A 27,997-nucleotide genomic window follows, 5' to 3' on the forward strand; every position below is an offset into this window, starting at 1 on the left:
AAAAGGGAACCAGAAAATGATGAACTAACATCCGACCCAATAATGGTGTCTAAAATTTTGATCCAAAACCCTTGTCCCTGCTAGTGGGGAAAACAGACATCCCAGTCATTCAGGTGATGCTCTGGGTTCTACACCAATGCTCCAAATGAGAACAGAAAATCTTCCGGGGTGCCTTTCACATAGTAACCGAGAGCCATTTTTAACAGGCTTACAATAAAGGCCAGGCATGATGGGTTGTGCCTGAAATCCCAGCACTTTGAGAGGCCAGAGGTGGGAGGATCACTTGAGCCGAGGAGCTAGAAGCTGCTGTGAAATATGATTGCACCACTGCACTTCAGTCTGGGTGACAGAGTGAGACCCTATTTCTAGAAAAAACAAAACAGACACAATACAAATTAATAATTCAGTAATATTTTCAATTTCATTGATCATTATTATTCCACTAATTTGAAGCTTTCTATTTGTGTTTTATAAAAAAAATGCTACCTGGGAAAACCATGCCAAATATTCTCTGTTGGCAGACTAGAGAAAGGATTAAGCAAAAAAAGGATGAGTTATAATTTGTCAGAATCCAGGTCTCTCATGTGTACAGAGATGGAAAATGTGAGTAACTAAATAACTCAGGCAAACCCTTAACTGTCTCTTTCTGTCTTTTTATTGAGACTTCTGACAAAAATAAGCCTGAAAGAAAGAGTATACATGCTTGTGAAACTGAATCAAAGGGTGGAGCTAAGAACAGGGAGGTGCTAAGATTTTTTTTTTTTTTTAAATTTCTTCAGTTGGAAGTTTCTCAACTCTTCAGCCACAATCTCTTACTACAGGAGCAAATTGCCAGTTCTGCTCCAGTGGAAGAAAACTAGGTATTGTAAATATTTCTTTGGTTAATGATTTTATTTATGTTTTTCTTCTTGGTTGAAGTGCCTAGCTAGGTAACAAATAATGAAGACCCCTTCCCCCAAAAAAGTCCAGAAATAATAGATAAGGGCCAATCCCTTAAGAATTTTTCTGTATAAGTCAGAGAGTAACCTGAGCTGGTTTGAAGTTTGTACTAGAAAAAGGGATATGGGGGAAAGAACATTCATTCCCCAAAAAAGTTAGAGAAATTGTTTTTCTAGGAATTGTGGAGTGGAATTTGCTCCTTGTTTTACTGGGAATTGTGAAATTATGAGTGGAGTTTCCTCCAGTCACATATATGTATCTGTCAACATGGGCAGAGATAAATAAAATATTCTCTCAGGACAGTTGAGCCAAAACCCTTCAACTCTTTGGGAAATTTGAGCTTGGCACCCTCAATTTGGATGCTATTCATTAATATATGGAACTCATGGTTTGACTCTTTAACTGTTCCCCCCACAAACCCAAAACCCGACTCTCCTCTCCTGGCCACCATTTCATGGGCCATTAGCTTTCTTCTCTTCTGTGGAATAATCAATGTTCCTAATCCCCCACATTATACTAGGTGCTCTTCATAAACCACCCCAAACTATTACCTGTTTCTAAAAAAGGCCTTAGGTGAATAGAGAGGTGCTGAGGATTGGGGAAGCTGTCATTCTCTGATATGCAGAACTCCATGAGGAGGTAATATTATCAGTGTCATCAGAAAGGCAAGAGGCCCTTGGGAGTGTCTCATGGAAAACGGGACAAGAATCCTTCTCCCCACTCTCCAGATCTTCTTTCTCCCCCTGATGGTTCTCCATCACGTAATCTCTCTCTTTAGCCACTAAAATCTTAAATACAATGAGATACAATGGCAAGAGCAACTGTATTCACAATCAAGATAACGCAGTTGCAGTTTTGACTCTGCTGTGCATCCTTCGCTCAATCAACCTCTCTCAGCTTCAGTTTCTTAGCAGACAAAATGGGGGAGCTGGGTTAGGGAGATTCTAAGGGTCTTTCCAACACTGGTGTGCTAGGGGCATGCGATGATGAAATGTCTATGATGAGACATTTTGATGAATGACACTATCCTTTTCTTGCTTTCTTAATTCTCTTTGGCTTCTCCTCTGAGCCTGTCTACAGGTTAAGCTCATAGATGATCAGTTTATAGCTCTTGAAAACTGCAAAAGAGCAATTGATTTTGAAAATAACCTGGTAGACTTCTGACCTACACATTTGCAGTCTTCTCTGAAAATACAATTGTCCAACATTTGTATGGAATAATTATTTCCTGTAAAATTTCACCTCACAATTCTACACCCTTCAGAAAGTATTTTTCATTGTTGGGTTAAATATCACTAATGGATGGCTTAATACTTCATTAGATTTCTTTAAAAAAAGAAAATAAAGAATTGTTTCTCTTGTATGTTCTGGGTAACATCTGATATACAAATAATGATATTAATAAGGGAATTAATGAAGATGAGTACAACTAAATATTAAGCTTACATGAGAAATTAGCTTTTATAATAGGAAATTATTGTTTTCAGGAACATGTTACAAGTAAATAAACACTAGAATAACCATACACTGAGGTAGAAAAACCCCAGCCTCTGAAATGGTACTTTCTCCCCATTTCATGAAGAGTGTGGTTTGGCCAAAAACCAAAGATTTTCTGTGTAAATTTAATTCATGAGTTGTAAAAATACAAAGCTTGATATATACTGTATGCAGGTAGCAAAATGTTATTTGAATGAGTAAGAGCCTTAAAGGAAGTACAGAGTTATTTTGAAGATGGCATTTGATCTGTTGAGGAAGAAAGTCACAGGCAAATATTCAATATTTTATGAGAGTGTAGAATTACTACAGATCTACAGTCTTTTTTGTTTTCTATTTAATCAAATAATGTCAGCCTGGGATTATCATAAGCTTTTGGAGTAGGCAGGAGCCACACCTAGGGCATGATTTAGAGGTGGGGAAGCTGTTTGGTTAAGTGTAAATTTGTGGCTAGGGGGGATTCCCACAGTATCACTATTAACTCCAAGTTATGATGAAACCAAAACTTTGTCTACACATGCCTCTCTCATGATTAAGTTATTTGAGTATAGAGAATTCCTGACATTTTCCAAAGCTCTCATTCTAGGTTTCTCAGAAGGCCAGGTGACATTCATTGCAAGACCTAACTCTACACAACTTTGGCATTAATGAGATTTCCTAGGCCTAAGAATTTGAATTATTTTGTTTTTTAAATAATTTCAGTTTTTACTTTTGACTCAGAGGGTACATATGCAGGTTTGTTAGAAGGGTATAATGTGTGATGCTGAGGTTGAGGTTTAATTGAGTCCATCACCTAGGTAGTGAGCATAGTACCCAATAGTTAGTTTTTCAATCTTTTCTCCCTTCTCTGCCTCCCCATTCTAGTAGTCCCCAGTGTCTATTTTTGCCGTCTTTAAGTCTATGAGTACCCAATGCTTATCTCCCACTTATAAGTGAGAACATGTGGTATTTTGTTCCTGTCATAATTTGCTTAGGATAACAGCCTCTAGTGCATCCATGTTGCAGCAAGGGACATGATTTAATTCCTTCTTTTGGTTGCATAGTATTCCATGGTGTGTATGTACCACGTATTCCTTATCCAATCCAACACTGATAGGCACCTAGGTTGATTTCATGTCTTTGCTATTGTGAATAGTGCTGTGATGAACACGTGTGTGTGTGTGTCTCTTTGGTAGAATGATTTATTTTCTTTTGAATGTATACCCAGTAATGGGATTGCTGGGTTGAAGGGTAGTTCTAACTTCCTTGGGAAATCTCCAATCTGCTTTCCATAGTAGCTGACCTAATTTACATTTCCATCAACAGTGTACCCTTTTCTCCACAGCATCATCAGCATCTCTTGTTTTTTGACTTCTTAATAATAGCCATTCTGACATATACAAGGTAGTATTCATTATGGTTTTGACTTGCATTTCTCTAATGATTAATGATGTTGAGTATTTTTTCATGTTTGTTGCCCACTTGTATGTCTTCTTTTGAGAAGTGTCTGTTCATGTCCTTTGGCATTTTTTAATGGGGTTGTTTTTTGCTTGTTGAATTAAGTTCCTTGTACATAATAGATATTAAACTTTTGTCAGTGGAATAGTTTGCAAATATTTTCTTCCATTCTGTAGTTGTCTGTTTACTCTGTTGATAGTTTCTTTTGCTGTGCAGAAGCTCTTCAGTTTAATTAGGTCCCACTTTGTTTTTGTTGCAATTGCTTTTGAAGACTTAGTCATGAATACTTCCCCCAACACTGATATCCAGAATGGTGTTTCCTGGATTTTTTTTTTCTAGGATTCTGATAGTCTGAGATCTTACATTCAAGTCTTTAGTCCATCTTTAGTTAATTTTTGTACATGTTGAAAGGTAGGGTCTACTTTCATTTTTCTGGATATGGTTAACCAGCTATCCCAGCATCATTTATTGAATAGAGTCCTTTACCAATTGCTTGTTTTTGTTTACTTTGGTAAAGATTAGATGTCTGTAGGTGTGCAGCTTTATTTCTGGGTTCTCTATTCTGTTCCATTGGCCTATGTGTCTGTTTTTGTGCCAGCACCAGGCTGTTTTGGTTACTGCAGGCTTACAGTGTAGTTTGAAGTTGGGTAACGTGATGCTTCCAGGTTTGTTCTTTTTGCTTAGGGTTGCTTTGGATATTGGGGCTCTTTTCTGGTTCCATATGAAATTTAGAATAGTTTTTTCCAATTCTGTGAAAAATGACGTTGGTAGTTTGATAGAAATAGCATTCCATCCGAGGTTTGCCTTCGGCAGTATGGCCATTTTAACAATATTGATTTTTCCTGTCCATGAGCATGGAATGTTTTTCCATTTGTTTGTATTATTTATGATTTTTAGCAGTGTTTTTTTTTTTACCTCACTTTGTAGAGATCTTTCAATTTCTTCATCAGGTGTATTCCTGGGTATTTTATTTTATTTTATTTTTTGGCTATCGTAAATGGAATTGTAGTCTTGAGTTGGCTCCCTGTTTGAATGTTATTGGTATATAGAAATGCTACTGATTTTTGTACGTCGATTTTGTGTTCTGAAACTTTACTGAAGCCGTTTTTCGGTTCCAGGAGGCTTTTGGTGGAGTCTTTAGGGTTTTGTAAGTATAGAATTATATTGTCAATGAAGAGAGATAGTTTGACTTCTTCTTTTCCTATTTGGGTGCCTTTTATGTCTTTCTCTTGTCTCATTGCTCTGGCCAGGACTTCTAGTACTATGTTGAATAGGAGTGGTAAAGAGTAGGCATTCTTTTCTTGTTCCAGTTCTCAAGGGGAATGCTTCCAGCTTTTGCCTATTCAGTATGATATTGGCTGTGGGTTTGTTACAGACAGCTCTTATTATTTTGAGGTATATTCCTTCAACACCTAGTCTGTTGAGGGTTTTTATCATGAATGGATATTGGATTTTATTGAAAGCTTTCTCCACCTCTATTGAGATGATCAGATGATTTTTGTTTTTAATTGTGTGGTAAATCACATTTACTGACTTGTGTATGTTGAACCAATATAGTACTCCAGGAACAAAGCCTACTTGATGGTGGTAAGTTAACTTTTTGATATGCTGCTGGATTCAGCTTGCTAGGATTTTATTAAGCATTTTTGCATCTATGCTCATCAGAGATATTTGCCTATAGGTTTCTTCTTCTATTGTGTTTTTGCCAGGTTTTGGTATCAGGATGATGCTGGCTTTGTAGAATGAGTTAGAGAGGAGTCCCTCCTCTTTAATTTTTTGAAATTATTTCATCAGCATTGATGCCAGCTTGTCTTTGTACATCTGGTAGAATTCAGCTGTGAATCTACTTGTTCCAGGGCGTTTTTTGGTGGGTAGGATTTTATCATTGATTCAGTTTTGAAACACGATATTGATCTGTTCACGGTCTCAATATTTTCCTAATTTAATCTTGAGAGGTTGTGTGTTTTCAGGAATTTATTCATTTTCTCTAGATTATCTAGTTTGTGTGCATAGAGGTAGTCATAGTAGTCTCTGAGGATCATTTGTATTTCTCTGGGATCAGTTGTAATGTCACTTTTGTTATTTCTGATTGTGCTTATTTATATCTCCTCTTTTTTTCTTTGTTAATCTAGCCTGCAGTCTTTCAATCATGTTTATACTTTCAAAAAACCAACTTTTGGTTTCATTGATTCTTTGTATGGATTTTTGGGTCTCGATTTCATTCAGTTTTGCTGATTTTACTTATGTTTTTTTCTTTTGGAAGTTTTAGCATTAGTTTGTTTTTGTTTCTCTAGTTCGTCTAGGTCTGATGTTTGATAGTTAATATGAAATATTTCTAACTTTTTAAGGTAGGCATTTAGTGCTATAAACTTTCCTCCTAACACTGCTTTTTGCTGCATCTTAGAGACTTTGGTATGTTATGTCTCTGTGTCTGTTTCAAAGACGTTGATTTCTGCTGTAATTTCATTGTTTACCGAAAAGTCATTCAGTAGCACGTTGTTTAATTTCCAAGTAATTCTGTGGTTTTGAGAAATCTTCTTGGCATTGATTTCTATTTTTATTGCACTGTGGTCTGAGAGTATAGTTGGTACAATTTCAGTTTTTAAAAATTTGTTGAGACTTGCTTTACGGCTGAGCATGTGATCAATCTTGGAGTATATTCCGCGTGCAGATGAGAAGAATGTATATTTTGTGGTTGATGGCTGGAGTATTCTGTAGATGTTTATTAATAAGTTCAATTGGTCAAGTTTTTGTTTGTTAGTTTTCTCCCTCAATGATCTGTCTAATGCTGTCAATGGGGTGTTAAAGTCCCCCTCTATTGTTGTGTGTCTGTCTAAGTCTTTTTGTAGGTTGAAGAGTACTTGTCTTATGAATCTGGGTGCTCCAATGTTGGGTGCATATACATTTAGTATAGTTAAGTCTTCTTGTTGAATTGAACCTTTTGCTGTTATATAATACCCTTCTTTGTCACTTTTTACTTTTGTTGGCTTAAAGCCTGTTGTATCTGATATAAGAATAGCACCCACTGCTCTATTTTGTTTTCAATTTGTGTGATAGCTCTTCCTCCAACCATTTAGTTTAAGCCTATGGGTGTTATTACATGTAAGATGGGTCTCTTAAAGACAGCATATTAATGGGTCTTGTTTTTCAATCCAACTTGCCACTCTGTGCTTTTTAAATATGGTGTTTAGCCCATTTACATTCAAGGTTAATATTGATATGTGAGGCGTTGATCCTATTGCGAAGTTATTAGCTGGTTGCTTTGTGGTTTCTATTGTGTGGTTGCTTTATGAAGTATGTATGCTAAGTACTTAAGTAACAGGTATCATTCTTTTGTTTCCATGTTTAAAACTTCCTTAAGGATTTCTTGTAAGGCTGGTCTAGCAGTAACAGATTCCCTTAGCACTTGGTTAAATCGTTTAACTTATTCGATAAATTATTTTGCCATAAAATCAAAATAGATGGAATTAACTATAGAAACCTAGTTTTAAAAGGCTTTTAAATTAAAATATTATGGTATCGGTTGGGTATGGTATATTGGCTTTGGTTTAGGGTGGACTTGGTAGCATAATATCCATGCGGTTTCCTCAGTTGTAATCATCATCAATAATGTCTGCAATTGCCTCAGTGGTCCAGGCTGTGAGTGTTTGTGATGGAGTGGTGGTGGTGCACATTTGCTGTGGATTGGGGCACCTGTCATTTTCAGGCCAGGTACATGCAGGTGTGGTAGGCTGGCCAGCTGTTTGGTTGCTTCCATTAGAGATGACATTTAGATGTTGAGTATAATATCAAAAAAGATGAGGAAAACTGAGTATTCTTGTTCCAGAAGACCAGTTTCAGACGGTCTCAAATGAGTGAGAATAAAGACAAACAGTCTTAACTTCTCAATTTCTCTACAAGCATTTTCCAATTAGTTGTGCATGATTCCATGTTTACATAAATTAAAAATGGTAGTTACAGCCCAAACCATGAATATTGTAAATGAGTAATAAATATTTACAGGCACCCATTTTGTGCAAAATCCTTAGCTAGGTGCTGTTGGGTGCACGAAGCAGCATAAAAAGAATATTTTGTTCTCAATAAGCTTATGCTGGAGTTGGAAAAACTAGATACAAACACATGGAAACAAAACTGGTGGTGTGAAAAATGTCAAGAGAGTGGCAAAAACTATGTTATGGGACTCAGCTTTTAACTGACCAGAATCCATTTATTCTCTAATGCACATTAGCACTAAAATTTGAGGCAATTCCCGTAAATTCTCTAAACTTCAGTGTTTTTATATATAAAATACTATTATTGGACTAGAATTTTGCTAAAGTCTATTCAGCTCTTATGACAATGTATATAGATATGTATGCAACTATGAATACATATTTTTTCAAAGGTGAAGTGGAAATAAATATTAATATGCTCTCTAATTTTTGCTTTATTTTTCTTAGGTTTCCTCAATGGACGCTCTACCAACATCAATCAACCAGTTTGGCCTGGAGTTGAGCAAAAAGCTAGCTGAATCTGCTCAGGGTAAAAATATTTTCTTTTCTTCCTGGAGCATCTCAACTTCCTTGACCATGGTGTATTTGGGCGCCAAAGGTACCACTGCAGCCCAAATGGCCCAGGTGAGTGGAAAAGGTCAACTATCTTCTGTTTCTTGTAAACTAAGTGCTTTCATTGCCTTTTAACTTCAGTTTTCTCTTGACAACTCAATAATTTACATTTCACAATAACATTCTCTAAAACAAGACATACATTAAAACATTCTATACCATAAAACAAATCCTGGTAAAGAGAATCAACTTGCAAACTGTTGCTAGGAAAACCATTTGAGAACCTGTGTCCTTTAGCAAAATAAAATGGAGAAAGGATAAGGTTATCAATTTTCGTTCAACACCAAAACCAATTTTATTTTGATGATATTATTTCAAAAAGTAATTGGTCAAACTTTAAATAGTAGAATTATTCAGCATCTTTATAATCACATAAGGATTTTCTTGAAGACACAAAAAAGAAAAATAAAAGAATTCTGTTTCTCATGCTTTGTTTGATTCTCTCTTTGTTTAGTCCCTGGTTATCTGAATGAATCTAAGGAGCCCATTAAGATCATTACAATAACAATATAATACTATTATATACAGAACTATTTTTGCAATAAGCATCCTCAAAACATTGTGTGTATGTAAATATATATATGTAGTCATAGATAGCAAAATAGCCATGTGTGTGTAAAAATATATATGAATACATATATATATATGCAACAATATGTATATATAAATGTGATTTTAAATTAAAAAAAACCAGAAGGAGGAAACTCGGCCCTAAATCTTGCAAAACCAAAAGGCCAAATGACAGAATTTTCACCCAAGAAGGTGACTTCCTTAGAAAGTATGGATATGAACACGGTTGGTAATTCTGAGGGAAGTGGGCAGAACACATGCTATATTAGTCTGGACTTGGGATAACATCCTTACTCTTGTAGTTCACAAGATATCAGGTGGTTTAAAAACAACAACAGCAACAACAAAATCCTTGTTCACAACTTGTTAATGACAGGTTCATTAGCTCAAAAGTCTTAATCATTAATGTGACAGACAATCTTAAGTGGATTCCAATGTGAATCTATTTCATATAAATATATTGCTGGGTGTTGCTTGTCCTTGTTTCGGATGTTAACACTTTTAGTTGCAAATGGGCCTCATTAATTAACTGTGCACCCCTTTATGTATGGCAGGTGGCCCTTGTTCTATTAACATGGGTCAATGCAACCCTTGATGCAGTATACTGTATTTCTTATTGTCAGCCGGGTCCAGGACTTGGCAGATAAAAGTATTGCCTTCTGTTCTATTGTTGTACAATTCCAAGGAAAGAAGAGTATCTACATCCTTCCTGTTAACTTTCCAATGAAATGCTGGGGTAAACACAAACATTGTGCCTAAATATGTCAAGTGGTGGTAGACAATAGGAACTGAGCATTTAACTAGAAAAAAAAACAATTAAAACTCTTTAATTTTCCACATAATTATGGCTTTTACCTAAACTGTCTAAATGATGGTCTCAGTTGGACACCTAGCATTCTTCTTAAAACAACCATCAGTAAAAAGGAAACACGGAAAATAAGAGAATTTTACCTCAAGGTTTTCCTAACATCATTCTAGTTATAAAACATAGGAAAATAAAGAGACTAGCAACTTAAATTCGACTTTAGAAAATTTATTTAAGAGCAGTTCTTGACTTATTTTATTACACACATTAAGTCAAGTCAGAGCCCCTTTGTTTAACTAATTATATGTTCTGCAATTATAGGAATGACTGACTTGTATTTACAGATGATGTATGATTTATATGATTACTTCTCTGCAGTCTATTCATTTGTCTTTTTATTGAAATTACAGGTGCTTCAATTTAACAGAGACCAGGGAGTCAAATCTGACCCTGAAAGTGAAAAAAAAAGGAAAATGGTATATCTTATCCTTTAATATATATTTCATAATTAAGGAAAAAGTACTTTTAGTACGTGTATTTTAGTGATAACTGAAGCAACTTTTAGCAGGTAATTTTTCTTAGAAACATATATTAAAGTTACTGAAACTTTTTTTGGAATACAAAATATCTACACTTTTTGAAAGATCTCTTGTCCTCACGCCCTTTTAATCTCTCTAAAAATTTCTCTAGTTTCAAACTTTTTCTTGCCTGCTTTTGCAAACTAAATGTGAAGAAAATTATGGCCTCAATAACATTTCATTCTTTTGCACTAACACTAAAGAAAACATTTTTATCCACTTTAGGAACATTTTCAACTTTTGTTTGCAATTCCCCAAATAATTTTATTTAGCTTTAGTTTGCTAACATGTACGTAACTCTTGCTCAACATTTTTATTTGACTAGTTCCTTCTCTTTTAAAGGAATTCAACTTGAGCAACTCGGAAGAAATACACTCTGATTTCCAAACACTTATCTCAGAAATCCTGAAGCCCAACAATGACTACTTACTTAAAACAGCCAATGCGATATATGGAGAGAAAACGTATCCATTTCACAATGTAAGTGCAAATGTCTTATTTTAAGCTAATGGAAAAGAAAGAGCAATGTGAGACCAATCAGTAAACTCTGTATATTTCTCTAGGGATCCAGGGACAATCTTCATGTGGTCAGTACTTCCCTGTAAACAATCAATTAGACCAACCAATGAGTGTCTAGTGGTAAAGGAAAGCAATAACAGGTCTCAAATCAGATCTAGCAATCAGATATTTCTGTCTAGAATAAAGAGGTAGCCCCTGAGAATGGCCTACAAATACATATGGAGACTTGGCTGGAGACTGTCTACTTGAGAGCAAAACTGACCTTGGGATGAGAGAAGTGAGCAGTTTTCACATCAAGACTTTACAGACTTTGGGAACATGAAACATGAAATAATATCAACTTCTCCTCTTTACTAAGGGTTGAAACCCCACCAATGCAGATCATGATGACTCTGTCCTCTGTTAAGAGGGTCACATGACAACCCAAGTCAATAATTTACTTCATTGTCCAACATCTCTTTGGGCAGGAGGACCCGTGTGTCCAGTGGGCAAAGAGCAAGGAAATTAGATAGGGTAGAAGAATAGCAATAAATAAAATAAAGCTACCTTGTGATTTCAAGCAATGCTATCCCTGTTCAAATCTAGTGAATTCTGGGGAGTTCAGGAATTGAGCTTTGTTATTACTAAAGATATAAAATCATCCAAATGGAATCTTAAAGACAGTTTCCTTTCTTGTAGGCTCACGGACTCTCGTTTGATGCAGAAGTAGGAGACATGATTGACTCAGTGGGCGCTTAGAAACAAGAGGGACACAGAGATAGAGACAAACATATTTTTATATGTCCACAAGCCCTGAATTAAGACAGGCAGTGGTCCCTCATAAATATTTAAGTTTTCCTTTTATTAGATTTTAAATTCCATAGAATTTAGACTTCATAATCTTCAAGCCACTTCCTGGCAACAGAATTAACTCATCACTTTTTACTCCTACAAGCCCTGCATAAAGTAAGCAAATTGAAGGAATACTACAATGTCTTGAAGAATAAATTGTGTTCCCAAGGCAGATGCCCCCATAACAGCAAACTCAGTCATAGCCTACATGTGATGACTGCCACTGGGTGAACATCAGAGGACCAGGAGGAGGTGGAGGCCTCATTTTTTTTTTTTTTTTGCCTCAGAATGCCTAATATAACATTCAACTCTGCTTAGAAATCCATTTTCATGGCAGGATATCATTTTCTTCAAGGGCCCTCCACAAGATTCTTGATGTTTAGAATCCACAGAAGGAAGCTACCAGTATCACAAGCCTCACTTTGGTTTCATCCCTACCATAAAAAGTCAAGTACAATGCCCAATACCTCTTGGCCACTGGGGTCACTCTTGTTATTTGTAGTCCCTTTCCATTCTAGCCTCATTTCAAGGCATGGATAAAAATAGAAAGGAAGAGGATGTGGAAGCCCCAAATATGTGGGCATCCGTACTTCCTTCCACAGCTGGAGCTCTGCATAGCTAGCCAGTGCCCTGCTAAGTTTGAAGAGTGAGGTGTTTAGTTTTTGACCAAAACTGGGAGTCAGGAAAGAGAGGATGGAGTGATGGTGTGGGAGTGTGCAATTGCCCGCCTACCTAGTTCTTTTGATAATCTAAATAGATTTGATTTCTCAATTTTGAACAAACTCTACAAAAGGGGATTTTTATCTATGTCTTTCAGAAATATTTAGAAGACATGAAAACATATTTTGGTGCAGAACCTCAGTCTGTTAACTTTGTGGAAGCTTCTGATCAAATCAGAAAGGACATCAACTCTTGGGTTGAAAGACAGACCGAGGGTAAGCTTTCACCAAGGGGTTTGGCGGCGTGCTTTTCCCAAACATCCTTGTATTTATTTTAGTTTGTGTCATGTGTAAGTATGTATACTCCTTAAATAGAAGTGTGGACACATTGTAAATATTCAGAACATTTATTTCTATTCATGTACATTATTTTTAGATTCACTGCTTTCCTAATAAGTCTTATCTAAAACAAGTAAGTCAGGCCATCACTTTACCAAATAGACAAGAAAATTATCATCTCCCACTAATTCCAAAGAAGAGCCCAAGGGTAAAAAGCAGAAAAATGCAAAAAGGAAATTGAAAATACTGCCACGCGCATGGTTTTTAAGGAAAAATATCTACTAATAACAGAAATGTGGCATTAAATGTGCTATAGAATCTTAAATACTTTTCAAAGTAAGTTCAAGTATCAGTTAGAGTATGGATTAAACTACTCTAAAGAAGAGACCCAAAATATAGTGGCTTAATAAGACACAAGTATGTCTTTCTCTCAAATAATAGTTCAAAGGTAGTTAGGCATCCTGGGTTAGAGAGAGCATTCTGCCTCCCAAGGCCATCCAGAGATCCAGGCTGGTGTTCAGCACTGCCATCCTCAATACATGGCTTCCATCTCTAGGTGCAAGATGGTTCTTACAATAGCCAGTTGTAGTAGCAGCAGGAAGTGGGGAAAAGAAATTTCAGAAAAAGCTAATTTGTCTTTAAGGGGATGCCCTGGAAGTTTCACATGTTAATTCCACTCATCTCCCGCTGGTCTAAACTTAGTCCATAGCACACTTTCTGCTAGGGTGACCAGTGCATTCTGGTTTGCCTGTGACTTTCCTAGTTTTAGGATCAAAAAGCTCCTAATTCCAGGCAAGAGTGACCAACCACATTCCAGTCAATTCCAGTCACCATACTTGCTGGAAGAAAGACCTGCAAAATGGAGTTTTCAGCTGGGTTGCCATTTGTCACCTAAATTTCAGGGTTTTATTTCTAAAAGGAAGTAGTAGAAGGATTCTCCCAGGCAATTAACAGTCTTTTATTATTATTCTTATTTTAGAAATAAGGAAGCTGAGATTTTAGAGAAATTATCTATGATTACACAGTTTAAAGCTTCAGCAATAGGATTTCGAATATAAGTCAGCTTAGTTCCAAAGTCTGAACTGATTTCTACACAGCATGCTGCCTTTTAAATCAACATTTCAATTGATATTATATTATATCTTATGAAGAAATTCAAAGGCATCATCATTAATGAAGATTAATTAATCATTCATGACTTAATGAAGATTAATTCATCATTTGTCATTAATGAATATTAATGATGATGCCTTTTCTTTGTGTCTAAGCACATAGAATGTTTTGCTGTCTTCTCCTCTGAACTTCAGGGCTCATAACAAACACCTGCTAGACATATTTGCCAAGGGTCCCATGCATTTCAAATTCACCATACCTGAAATCACATTCAGAATGGTTTTCCCAGACCTTGTCTTCCTCATGTATTCTCCATCTTGGTGAATGGGTACACCAATCACACACTTGCCCAGAACAGTAATCTGAGACATACTCTAAATTCTACCCTTTCCTTTGCTTCTTCTTAAATGTTTCTCAGAGTTCACTTTTCCTTTCCATTCCTTTCCTCCACAGCCTTTCTTTCTTAGCTATCTTTTATCTGCACCAATGCAATAATTTGCCTCTAATCTTGTTCCCTTCAAATCTAACCTCCATTTACCACCCAAATTACCTGCCTAAAATACAAATTAGACCAGATAGGCCATGTCACTCCTCTACTCAAAACTGATTCATACTGCCCCATGACCTATGGGATCAACACAAAGCCCCTAACCAGACATATAAGGGCCAATGTGACTGTGGAGCCTTGCTTGTCTCTCCACTTAAACTCTCGTCACTCCCTGGATTAAAATTTATATTTCAGGGGTTCTACATGTCATAGAATGTCCCTAACTCCCTGTGCTACTTAATGGCCCTGTACTCATGCCATTTCTTCTATCTGAAATACTGTTTCCTGCCCTGCCACCCCCAACCCCTCTTTTGCCCCCAAATAACTTCTCAGGGCTTCATTCAGGCTAAACATCCTCCTCTTTGCTCCCAGACATTTATGCAAACCTTTACTTTGACACTTACCACACTGTTATCAAAACTAACTGCTTATACATCTATGTCCCCTGCTACACTGAAGGACTCTATGTGCGATAACTCTGCCTTCAGCTTTAAATCACACATAACAGGCCTGCTCATAGCAGTTGTTCAGAACATTAATGTTTATTGGAATGAATTGATAACATTGGCAGCCCTAAGTGCTCAGTTCCTTTTACATTGAGCCCATGACTCAAAAGCCGTGGTGAAGCAAGAGTGACTATGATATTTAACTTCCATCCTGATTTGCATTCATCTGAAACTAAGTTTGTTTTGTTTAGAATTATAGATTAGCTAGCAGTTACTAGGTACTTGCACTTTTGTAGCTTGTGTGAGACCACGTTTGATTGTACAGGCAAAAGTATGTTGTGACCTACAACACAAATTCAACATAGCAGGAGTAGGAGTAAGAATGGTGCTGGAGTTGGGAAAAATGTTATGTTTTAGATTCCTGGCCTGGTGACTGTTATGTTGTTTGGAAATCAGGTAGGGATCCTACAGATAGGAAGGCTGGGACAACTAATCTGCTAGCTTTGCATCCTAGCAAAGCCTTTTAGAGCCAAGAAGACAGCTGTTGTCTGATGCCACATAAGCACGGCTCTTAGGGGTTGGTCCTTGCCTTGCTTCCCCAGCTTAGACTGATGCACTCAAGGCACATAACAAAATCCAGGTGTCTGAATTACAGAGCTGTCCAGAAGATCTTCCTATGATGATGGAGATGTGCCATAAATCTGCACTGTCCAGTGGAGTAGCTTCTATTCCCATGTGAACACAGGTGATTTGAAATGTGGCTAATGCGACTGAGGAACTGAATTTTCAACTTCTTTCATTTCAATTAATTTAAATTTAAGTAGCCACATGAATCTAGTGGCCACCATATTAGACAGCATAAGTCTAGAAGTTTCATTTCTGAAGAAGAACTGAGCAAATAATCTTTTACTTTATGCAAGAAAGGGCAGACTGCAGATTATAGTACTATATGGCCACAGTATGGGACATCCACACTTCAAAAAATTCTCTGTTATCATACCACTGGTCAAATGAGAGGCACCAAAAAATAAGCTCATGGTGGACACAGTTCGAATCTTTTACTGAGCCTTGTTTGCCACATCCCATGATTTCATTCCTCCAGCTGACCCTCCTCACTCTATTCCTCAGAAGCGGAATTGTCTAGAGAGGGAGAAAGCTGTAATCCTTCTGTATTTTCTATTTTGGACACAAATATCTGCTATTTGAAAGCATTCAACATCAAATAAAATAAGGAATTAATTAGTTCTTCAGGAACTTAGACTTTGTCGAGGCAGAGTTCCATATGTCCTTAAGGGAAAGTTCCTAGGGTGTTTGGCATGACTAGGTTCTACCTGAACCATCTCAAAGATACTTCTTTCCTTGAGCTTTCAACAGGTCTTCTCCAAGGTCTTCATTTTTCCTTTAGACAGTAGCATCCAGCATCATTAATAAAAACAACAAACCTGCACCCTGAACCTTCCCCAGAAGATTTTAGAATACCTTTCTTTCTTTTTGGTGTTCTGAGGTTTCAACATTATGTTCTAGGCAGGGGTCTTTTTATTTTTATTTATTTACTTTATAACTTTGCTGGCAATTATTTTAAATCTAAATATAAAGGCCTTTAGGTAAACAAAATTGAGTATATTATTTATTTCATGATTTTCTTCTTTTCATTCTGTCCCTTCTTGCCTTCAGTACTTCCAATAAACAAATTTGAAATTTCACAATCTATCCTATCTGCTTTGATTTTCCATTTATATTTACTTTTCATTGCTTTGCCCTTCTGTTATCCTTTTCCAGCTCATGATTTTGCTCCAGCCGTGTTCATTCAACTATTCAGTCAATCTATTCAAGAGTTTTATTTCCACAGTTATTTATGTTCTGCTTTGACAATTATTTCTTTTCTCTTCAAGACTTATGGTTATTGGTTATTTCTTTTTCATTAGTGAGATCAGTCAGCTTTATCTGAATATGTAAATTTTGCTTATTGTTAAGTCTTTTTGCTGTATTAATTCTGCTTCCTGTTAGTGCATGTTGATGTTGGTGCTTCTCTCTCATAGGGTGGATTTTCTTACCTGTTTAATCCTTTTGGTTTTCTGTGTGTCTTTTTGTTTGGCAACCCCAGTTTACCAGTCTTAGTTTATAATACAGATCGCAATAACTTGTCTATGGTCACTGTTGGACTGACATTGATGTGCTGTGTTTATAACTTGCCTTCTGGGCATGGGAAGCTTCCAGTTTTTCTTGGGAATTCCTAGTACCTTGGGAACACTGTTCTAACTCCACTGTGATATAGGGTGTCCTCACTCATTACTCTAGACTGTAAGCTAATGTATTTGTAGCCCATTGCTGGTACCCAGGGAGGTATAGAAAGTCAATAAACACAGTTGCTGTAAACCAGTGACTCTCAATCGTGGCAACATATTAAATTGAATTTACTGATTACTAAGCCTAACTCCAGATGAACTAATTCAGATATCTTGGAGTGAGGTTCAAGCATCAGTATTTTTAAGTCTTTAGGAGATTCTAATTTGCAGTCAAAGTTAGGAGCCACTGCAATAAATGGAATTATTTCATTAATCTCACTGATGCTCCCTGCCCCCAACAAGCTCCATGAATGCATGGCCTTTGAGTTTCTAACTCCCTGAGCAACACCTCAACCTCCCAAGAAGTCATCTGTGATGCCTTTTGTGTGTGTATGCTGTGGTTTCCTCTATCAGTCTAATCCATCTGTATTTTCTCTTTTGGAATTCTTCAAATTTTCCAGTCCTTTAATGGCATCTTGGCTTGTAGCACTGTTTCAGATACATTCTTTTAAACAAACATATGGTCTAAAACATTAAGTAACCTTGTAAAACAGCATTTTTGACTATAAATTCAAAGGTTAAAAAAAGTAAGTATACTTCGACTATATATTTTAAGGCTGAAAAAAAGTACACAAATATTGTACCCTAGTTTTTAAATTTGTTTTTAATAGAAGAATGGATTTGCAATCCTGAAACTACTTTATGTTTGTTCTAGGATTAAGCAAATAAGGAAATATATTGGAAATCATGAGAGCCGGGAAAGAAATTACAAATAAGGCAAAGACAAAGCCTACAATGAACCCTGTGTTATTAGATTGGAAGTGAAAGTATCAATATGACCTCCTACTCTTCAATATATATGCAGAAAGATAATTCATTAGATAAATGTAGAAATAGATACAGATGTGTGTGTAATGCATACATTTCCTAGCCCCATTTGCTGAGAGGATCTGGAAGCAATGACATCCCAATAGTAATCAGCATATCTGACACCAAGATCTTGATTTCTAAACTCCTTCTTTCAAAAAAGAAAGCAGAGCTCCTGGACAAAATGGTGGTAACAGAGCTTGGACAAGCGAAGTACAAGATAAGGACTTTTTGTGGTGACAGAATGTAAGGAAATGCTCAAAATACTTGGGAATATGTCAGAAGGACACAGGAGCCAACAGGGGAGGCTTCCAATGACAAAATCTGGAGCAATTTGTGCAACAAAATAAATAATGATAGTAATGGATTATAACCCATAGAATAAAGCAAATACCCATGAGTCTATACTGATATAAACAAATAATTGAAGATCCAAATAAATGAAGAAGGGAAGGCTCTTTCTCACAGTAGAATTCTAGTTAATGAATACAGAAGAATGATGGAAATAGAAAACCACCATCTGCAATAGTAACCACAGTAGTAATTGTTTTAGATAGGAATCATAAATGGATACTAAAATTAGTGGACAAAAGCCTGATGGGAAACAGAATATTACACGCTCTCAGAGTATCTTCCCACATGACACCAAAAAATAAAAAAACCAGCCAGTCCTTTTACATTGGAAAAATCAGTGTTCAAATTAATAGCACCAGTAATAGGACATATGGGCATCATGCACTTCCTTACATGATTCATTGAGAAGAACACAGCATGACTTCGGTGGTTGTATTAGTTTCCTAGGGCTGTCATAACACATTAAGGTAAATGGAGTGGTTAAAAACAACGAAAATATATTCTCTCACAGTTTTGGGGGCTAGGTGTCAAAATCAGGCTGTCAGCAAGGCAGTGCTCTCTCTGAAGGCTCTAGAGAAGAAACTTGCATGAACTTCTCATAGCTTCTGGTGGTTGTTGACAATCCTTGGCGCTCATTTGCTTGTTGATGCATCACTCCAATCTTTGCCTGCATTGGTACATGGCTTCCTCTTGTTATCTGTATCTCTCTTTTGTCTCTGCATCTTCTCATGGCACTCTCCTCTCTGTGTGCCTATGTCCAAATTCCCCCCTCCTTACAGAGAGACTAGTCATTGGATTGGGTCTCACCTTAATCCAATATGACATCATCTTAACTTCATTTCATCTGCAGAGACTGTATTTCCAAATAAGGTCACATTCACAGGTACTACAGGTTAGAACTGGGACACGTGTTTTTGGGGGACACAAACCCACCACGGTGATACTCTCACAAAAATGCATAACTTGAATATTATCTTGATTAAACATCAGACAAACCTAAACTGGGAATTCAGGAGAATTCTACAAAACAAACGGGAAGTCTTTCTTAAAGGTGTCAAGGTCATGAAAGACAATGAATGAGTGAGAAACTGTTCCAGATTAAAGGTGAATAAGAAGAAATTACAACTAAATGCAATGCAAGGTCTTGTATTGATTTCTAACCCAGAAAAAAAGGACTTTATTAAAACAACTGATGAAATTGAAATATGACCTGTCAATAATATTCTATGAATGTTAACTTCCTGGTTTGGATCACTGGTGTATATAAGATGTCATCATTTAATGATATTTTATAATCATAATTATTATAAATGTGGTGTATCACTAGGATGTAATTATATCATTTTCTAATTGTTTATTGTTAGAAGATAAGAAAATAATTTTTAGTGTAATAGTGTAACAGCACCTAAAAGAACTTCTTATTAGTTTTCATTGTTTTTTAGTTGATTCTCCTTTCTTTCCTTATTATTTGCAAATAATAATTTTGTCTCTTCCTTTTATATAATATCTCATCTAATTTTTTTTGCTTTAGTTAGTATTTTGAGAAAAATGTTAAATAATGGTAGTCATAGCAGGCCATAAATACCACTAATGTTTCTGGGTTAGCATTATTATGGGTTTGTTGAAGAAAAATATTATTTTTAATATTATAGAAGTATTCTTCATTTTAATTTACAAAGTCATCATTTTAAAATTAGAAATGAATGTTGAAGATCAAAAGTATTTTTGCAGATGATGTTATGATTTTTTTCTCCTATCAGTCATCAAAGCAATTGTCTCAGTCCATTACAGCTGCTATAACAAAACATCTTAGACTGGGTAATTTATAAATAATAGAAACTTATTGCTCACAGTTCTGGAAGCTGGGAAGTCCGCAATCAAGGTGCCAGGAGATTCAGCATGTGGCTAGGGCTTGCTCTATAATTCCAAAGTGACACCTTCTCATTGTCATCGCATAGTGGAGGGGGCAAACAGGCTCCCTCAATCCCTTTATAAGGACACTAATCCTATTCATGAGGGCAGAGCCCTCCTGATCTAAACCTTTCCCAAAGGCCCCACCTGTTAATTCTATCACACTGAACATTAGGTTCCAACATATGAATTTTGGAGGAACACAAATATTCAGGCCATATCAGCAACACGCTACATTAATAGATTTCCTAATATATGTTTCTTGCATTCCTAATGTATATTAATTAGATTTATTTCCTAAAATGTAATTTATGGTTTATTTGTTTATATTCACAAGAGAAATGGGTTTACGGATGGGAATTTTGTGCTTTCTTGTCGTTTTTATACTAGATATATACCAGCTTGATAAAAGTAATCAGAGAATTTTCTATTTTGTGCTTTGAAACTGTGTTAATAGTGTAGAGATTTATCGTTTACTTGAAGGTTGAAAAGAATTTACCTGTCTACATGTCTGGGGTTGATGCTGTTTCCACAGGAGGTAATCACTTGACAGTTGTACAATTTCAATCATGTTTAATTTTTTTTCAGATTTTCTACTATTTCTTGAGATTCTATTAATATTTTCCTGGAAAATTATTTTTTAAATTAAGTGCCACAAGCTGTCTCTTATAATTTTAACAGCTTTCCCATGTCTGTATTTTGGCAGTTTAAAAGATCAGCCCTTTATTCTGAGTAGTGTCTGTTGCAGAGTGAAGCTGGGTTGGCCAGGAGGTTCTTCTCAATCCAGTTCTATCTACCTCAGTTATCAAACATGTGCCTCTAGAGCAAACCTATAATACTTGATTCGAGAGATATATATTTGACGTATTTTTATAAATCGTTCAAGGTGCTTTATTAGAGAGTTTGGAGAGAATGTATTCGGGGTTGATAGCCAAATATCAGTTTAAGTTGTAACTATAACAATCTGATAGAAGCAATTGCACACAGCAATATTTTGGGCAACAGGAAAACATTGGCACAGCCTTTCAGATGTTAATCAGAGCAGCTCACGGTTTGTGGCTACAAACAGAAGTGAAAAAGAAGGAAGTATTTCAGTCCCCTCAAAATAGGGGTACAAATCAACTCATATTACAGGGAAGTTTTAATAATTAAAATGCAAATTTGTGCTTTATGTGGAATAATGCTTACTGACCGTCCAGCATATTATTTCTTCAGGGTTTCTCTATTTATTCATAGCAGCTATTCTGGACAGGAATAGTACTTGTCCATTTCCGGAAAATCAAAAACCAGGACTTTTAAAGAAAACTTTTATAGTTCCAGAAAAAATAGAAGCCTGGTTGTCTTTAGTTAAAATATACATATTTCTACAAGTCATTTGCAACCTGCCTTTTGTTCTTACAGGTAAAATCCAGAATCTCCTGCCTGATGACTCTGTGGATTCCACAACCAGGATGATTCTGGTGAATGCCCTATACTTTAAAGGAATCTGGGAACATCAATTCTTAGTGCAAAACACCACAGAAAAGCCTTTTAGAATAAACGAGGTAGGAAATTTTTAAAGATCAGTTTGGATTTTCACATGGCATTGTACAAGTGATTCTCTTATAAATTCACTCTTCTTTTAGATTGTATGTTCTAGTGAACTATGGCTCTTACTAGGGAAGTGATGGCTGGGCTAAAAGCCTTCAGTTCCATGGGGAATTCATTGAAATTCCCCTGTCCTTGTTTTTCTCTGAATATACAATCACTCAGTCCTTGCTACCCATGTGAGCTGGGTAGGGTAGTTTTCATATTTATTTCCTAGGTGAGAAATATAGTGTAGCCAAGTGACTGGAGGCATGCCTGAGTTAGAAGCAGTCCAGAACAAGAACCTAAGAGTCCTCACTGCAAGTTCTGTACCTGCCCTGCTAAACCAGTACTAACTTCTACCAAATTCTTACCCTTACATAAGTAAAAGCAATAAAAAGGGAGACCAAAGTAAGGTTATAGATTTGACTCTCGTGAATGGGCTGGAGTGTGGCTGGGCCTTGGGACCTGACTGGAAACAAGGACTTAAATGTTGTCAGGATTTTTTCCTCTATTTTTTCAACTCTGTTTCTACCATCATTCTTCTCTCAGGTTGAGGTCTAACTTTCTCTGCTTCCCAGTTCACAATGACAGAACATAGCTACTCACAGGACCTTTGCCATTCTAGAGACCAGTTGGAAAATCCCATTCCAAATTCCTAGGAAAGGAACTAGTTGACCAAGGTTTGTTACAGTTGTTTAGTCTAGGGATAGGCCACAAACAGTGCTGCTGTGGAACTATGGCTGTAATGAATGTGTGCAATAGTCATTTCTCGATCAGTGGGGTGAGGATGGGGAAGAAACTGAACACATAATCAAGTAGGTTAACGAGAAGTGAGCTGGATAGTTACCTGGGTTTATATATTCACTGGAAATTTTCAGTTGCAAGTGATAGAAAAGTATTCCAAACTAGCTCTGGCAAAATGGGAATTGTATTGGAATTAGCTGAGGTGACAAAAAACTGAGAAGTCCAGGAGTGAGTGATTGGGGTATTTAGAGTCTCAACACATAATCCCAGTTCATTCTCATGCTGTCTCTTTCTCTTTTTCTCTCTAGTTGCTACTCTCATTCTCTAATAATGATCAGGGAATATGGTTGCCTCATATTCAGTCTTCAAGCTTCACAACTCTAGTAGACAGAGAAAGTGTTTGCCATTAGTTCTAGGAGGGCTCTGGTTGGGGCCATTCATGGGCTCTCTCTGGAAACAACCACAGTATGCTAGAGTACTCGCAGTAAACAGCCCTTGTCATATGGCCACCACCTTAGCATATGGTGGGGCTTTGTGATGGACAGTTCGACATAGAATGGAAAAGTAACATATGTCTACAACATCTAAGTTGCAGGGGTGTTTGTTTTGCTTTCATTTGGCAATTGGTCTTATTTTAAAATAAGCTTGATTTTTAGAGCATTTTTAGGTTTACAGAAAAAATTGTGCACAAAGTATAGGGCTCTCATATGTCCCCCCTTCAACACACACACAGTTTCCCTTATTATTAACATCTTACATTAGTGTGGCATATTTGTTATAATTGATGATCTAATATTGATACATCATATTAACTAAAATCTATAGTTTACATTTGGGTCCACTCTTGATGTCGTACTGTTCTATGGATTTTGAAAATGTTCAATATCACGTAGCCACCATTACAATGGCATTCCGAATAGTTTCACTGCCCTAAAAGTGCCCTGTGCTTCACCTGTTCATCCATTCCCCCTAAATTCCTGACAGCCACTGATTTTTTTTGTTTGTAGTTTTGGCTTTTCTGGAATGTCACATAGTTGTAATCATACAGCATGTAGCCTTTTCAGGCTGGCTCCATTCACTATGAATTTAAGGTTCCTCCATGTCTTTTCAGGGCTTCATAGATCTTTTTGTTTTATTGCTGAATAATATTTTATGGTACAATTGTACCACAGTTTGTTATCCATTCACCTATTGAAGCACATCTTAGTTCCTTCCAATTTTTTGGCAATAATAAATAAATTTGCTATAAATACTACACTGTGTGCATGTTTTTCTGTGGACACTGTTTTTAACACATTTGAGTGAATACCTAGGAACAAAATTGCTGTATCGTATGGTAAGACTAGGTTAACTTAGTAAGAAACTGCCCAACTGTTTTCCAAAGTGGCTGTGCCACTGTGCATTCCACCAGCAGTAAATGACAGTGCCTGTTGCTTCATATCGTCATCAGCATTTGGTGTTGTCAGTGTTTCATATTTTAGCCATTCTAGTAGCTGTGTGTAATTTGCAATCTCCTAGTGACATATGATTGAGCATTTTTCATGTGCTATATGTCTTCTTTGTGAGGTGTTTCTTAGATCTTTTACCCATTTAAAAAAACTGGCTTGTTTGTTTTATTATTGTTGAGTTTTTTATTATTTGTTGAGTTTTTATTATTGTCTCATATGTTTTGCAAATATTTTCTGCTCATCTATTGCTTGTCTTTGCATTCTCTTAGTGAATGTCAATTTTTATAATACTAAAATACTCCCTAAAATATTTTCATGTAAAATATGCCTTAGTTTTTGGATTATTGGCATTTCCATAATTTACACAAGATCATATATTAAGAGTTTGATTTAATACATGTTGCTGTGATTTATAGAGGTTACCACAGTTGTGTTAGAAACAGAAACTCACATATCTGCTATTGCTGATACTTTTCAGTGGAATAGATATTTCCATAAAGGAAGGTCTGGATAACTTTATTCAGCATTTAGCAGAGAATCAGCAGTTTCACCAACTGAGAGCCAATGATGGCAGAGAATTAAGGAGTTGGTGGAATACTTCTTCAATGACCTTGTTACCTGTTTTTTTTTGTTTTTTTTTTGTTTTTTTTAGACTACAAGAAAACCAGTGCAAATGATGTTTATGAAGAAAAAGCTTCACATTTTTCACATAGAAAAGCCAAAAGCAATGGGCCTTCAACTCTACTACAAAAGCCATGACCTCAGCCTGCTTATACTACTGCCAGAAGACATTAATGGGCTGGAACAGGTAAATAACTTCAGTGTGTCTGATGTGAGGGTGTTTCCAGTGTTTACTAAGAAAAGAACTGGTTGGCCAAGGTTTCTCCCAATTGTCCTCAGGAAGAATGTTCTCCCTATTATTTAGTTCCTATAGAGAAAGTCACCAATGTATCTTGAGTTCTAGGCACTTCACCTTCACAATATTATTTAAACTTTACAACACTCTATAAAATTAATATTACTGTTCCTCAGAAAGCTTAGGCAATGTATAGACAGCTCCAGCCTGGGGTCATCACACACATAGCCACATGTACAACGGATGCAAATATACCTTGTCAGTCACAGAACTGTGTGGATTGATCATAACCATCTTTCAATCAGTCTAGGTTTCCCTCTGGTAGGACCTATGTAATTTGAAATTAATATTTTAACCATTTGCATTAGTATACACACACATACACAGACATCAAGCTGTCTTCCAAAACTTATTTGTTGAACATTTTTATCAAGTAAGCAACCTTCAGGAGAAAAAGTCTCTATCAATACTGTCTTCAAGAATTATTTAAGCTGTTTACCAGCCAAATTTCTATTAATCTGGACACAACTTTGGTCAAACCATGCTTCTGAGCAATTTGCATGCCTAAACTGAACATGAGTCTCATGCAACGGATGGCCTGTCTTTCTTTGCACAGTGTCTAATTTTTCCCATGTGTCAGACTCTTAATACTTATAAGTTTCCACGATCCTACTAGTATGTAGAAAATATTTCCAAATTATGTCATAAAATTTGTGAAACTGGAGAGGATAGTGAAAATAAAACCAGTGTGGACAAATAACCATTAGAGTCAAGCCCTTGTAAGATAAAAACCTAGAAGTGCAATTTCCTGAGCTGAAGATATTGTCATGTTATTAATGTAAGTGGTTTACAGGTATGCCATTGACAGCCAAAACTTCCGTCTAGAAGATGCATGTGCATTGAAACAAACATGTCATTTAAAAAATCAAACATACACATATATACATGTGTAGTATGTACACATATATTTATCATTTTAAAAATTTAAAATATAAAGAAGAGGGAAAGCATCCTTAAACTCACTGTAAAATAATTACTTTTGAGATTTGGAGGATTTTCTTATCTTTTCTTTCTTTTTTGACTTAGTTTATAATTATTAATCTCACGTTGTTTTGATTAGAGTATAGACGTGTTATTTTATTCCAAATTTTGTTTTCAAAGAGCTGTCTCCCATGTTGATAAACAGGTTTTTTTGTGCCTTGGCTTAAAACTTGAACTAGAGTATACGCTTTTGTATAGCTAACATCTAAATGTATATTTATATTTATGTATTTGAGTGTATAGCTGATGTCTTGCATACTATAGCAGAAGTACTTCCATTTTGAATTAAACTCTAATTCTCCTATATCCGGATAGCAATTAATCTGCAGAAAAAAGATTTTGAAGGTCAACATTATACAACCAAAGGATTTCCAGATGTGTGTGTGTTGTCACCCTGAGTAACGGGAGTGATCATAATTCATCTATGTAATTCCTAGGGTGCTCTCTCTACTACTGTTTTTCATTCCACTTTGGAATTACTGATTCTTTCTTTCTTGGTTCCAAATGGGCAGCTGGAAAAGGCCATCACCTATGAGAAGCTGAATGAGTGGACCAGTGCAGACATGATGGAGTTGTATGAAGTGCAGCTACACCTTCCCAAGTTCAAGCTGGAAAACAGTTATGATCTCAAGTCAACCCTGAGCAGTATGGGGATGAGTGATGCCTTCAGCCAAAGCAAAGCTGATTTCTCAGGAATGTCTTCAGCAAGAAACCTATTTTTGTCCAATGTTTTCCATAAGGCTTTTGTGGAAATAAATGAACAAGGTACTGAAGCTGCAGCTGGCAGTGGGAGTGAGATAGATATACGAATTAGAGTCCCATCCATTGAATTCAATGCAAATCACCCATTCCTCTTCTTCATCAGGCACAATAAAACCAACACCATTCTTTTTTATGGAAGATTATGCTCCCCCTAAATCCTGCATATCTCTCAACAAACAAGACCATCTTACAGTGTGAAAACTGTACCATGAGATGGAAAAGCACAATTTTCACAAAAATGAGTTTGTAGTCTAAACCTTTTTCACATTTGAATATAAGTAAATAGATCTTGAAATAATGCATTCTAATGATCCTGTCATATCTGTACAGCTGGAGAGAATGACGATTTTTATTTTTACCACGTTAACATTTTGCCTAATGTGACTTTCATTTACATTTCAGAAGTACTATGCTATTCAACTGAATGCCTTATAATTCTTGATCACTTGCAATATCCATGATACTTGTTATCATTATATATTTCATATACATCATTAAATGAAAAAAAATCTTTATAAAGGTGATATGATATTGATAAATACGAAGTTTCTCAAGAATATCGTTTTGATCAAAAATTTAGCCCGGCATGGTGGTGCACACCTGTGTTCCCAGCTACTCAGGAGGCTGAGGTAGGAGGATTGCTTGAGCCCAGGAGGTTGAGACTGCAGTGAGCCAAGATCACACCACTGCACTCCAACCTGGGCAACAGAGCAAGACCCTGTCTCAAAAAAATCATTTTGGTGGCTCATAAATTATCATTGTAAAACTAAACCCCCTTTTTCTGCTATTTAAAAAATACTTATATTGACATTAGCTTAAAAAACTAGTGAAATCCAAATGAAATTTGAAGTTTAGCTAGTAGCAATCTCTCAATATTGGTGCCCTAGTTTTGACAAATGTACCGTGGTCATGTAAGATGTTATCACTTGGGGAAACTGTACTGGAGTATATGAGAATTAGCTGTATTATCTCTGCACCTCTTCTGCCAATCTAAAATTATTCCAAAATAAAAGTTTTATTAAAAATAATCATTATGGATGGTTGAAATACTCAATGCCAACATCCCCCAGTAGGCTTAGCCCCGGCGAGCGCAATGCAGCGCGCGTTCTCATCCTGGGCGCCCATCCTCGGCTGCTGCGTCTTCCCTTCGGGCCCCTGGGCCTGACCTTCCTTCCGGGTCCGCACAGAAGGCCTGAGCGCGTCGCCTCTAACACTGGTCCAGCGCGGGGGAACGCGGTGTGCCTCGGCTGCCACCTCCTGGAGACTAATTCTAGTGGAC

At 36.5% G+C, this 27,997-nt stretch overlaps 1 protein-coding gene across 1 annotated transcript; it reads left to right on the forward strand.

Annotated features, from left to right (window-relative positions):
- The first annotated feature begins 777 nt into the window (after nt 1–777).
- Nucleotides 778–27,743, forward strand: SERPINB10 (serpin family B member 10). The gene is made up of 8 exons (XM_019014239.4): nt 778–860; nt 8,310–8,486; nt 10,260–10,325; nt 10,770–10,907; nt 12,595–12,712; nt 21,700–21,842; nt 24,712–24,867; nt 26,469–27,743. The coding sequence occupies exons 2-8, from the start codon at nt 8,319–8,321 to the stop codon at nt 26,871–26,873; spliced, it is 1,194 nt and encodes a 397-aa protein (XP_018869784.3). The 5' UTR covers nt 778–860; nt 8,310–8,318; the 3' UTR covers nt 26,874–27,743.
- The last annotated feature ends 254 nt before the right edge of the window (nt 27,744–27,997 follow it).

The sequence above is a fragment of the Gorilla gorilla genome, chromosome 17 (assembly GCF_029281585.2).
Source record: "Gorilla gorilla gorilla isolate KB3781 chromosome 17, NHGRI_mGorGor1-v2.1_pri, whole genome shotgun sequence".
Taxonomy (NCBI): Eukaryota; Metazoa; Chordata; class Mammalia; order Primates; family Hominidae; genus Gorilla; species Gorilla gorilla.

Bases quoted from the DNA above. Each gene is read 5' to 3' on its own strand.
- SERPINB10 (XM_019014239.4), top strand. From the start codon at position 8,319: ATGGACGCTCTACCAACATCAATCAACCAGTTTGGCCTGGAGTTGAGC. The intron at 10,908-12,594 runs GTAAGTGCAAAT...TATGTCTTTCAG, and splicing joins AAACGTATCCATTTCACAAT to AAATATTTAGAAGACATGAA. The intron at 24,868-26,468 runs GTAAATAACTTC...CCAAATGGGCAG, and splicing joins ACATTAATGGGCTGGAACAG to CTGGAAAAGGCCATCACCTA.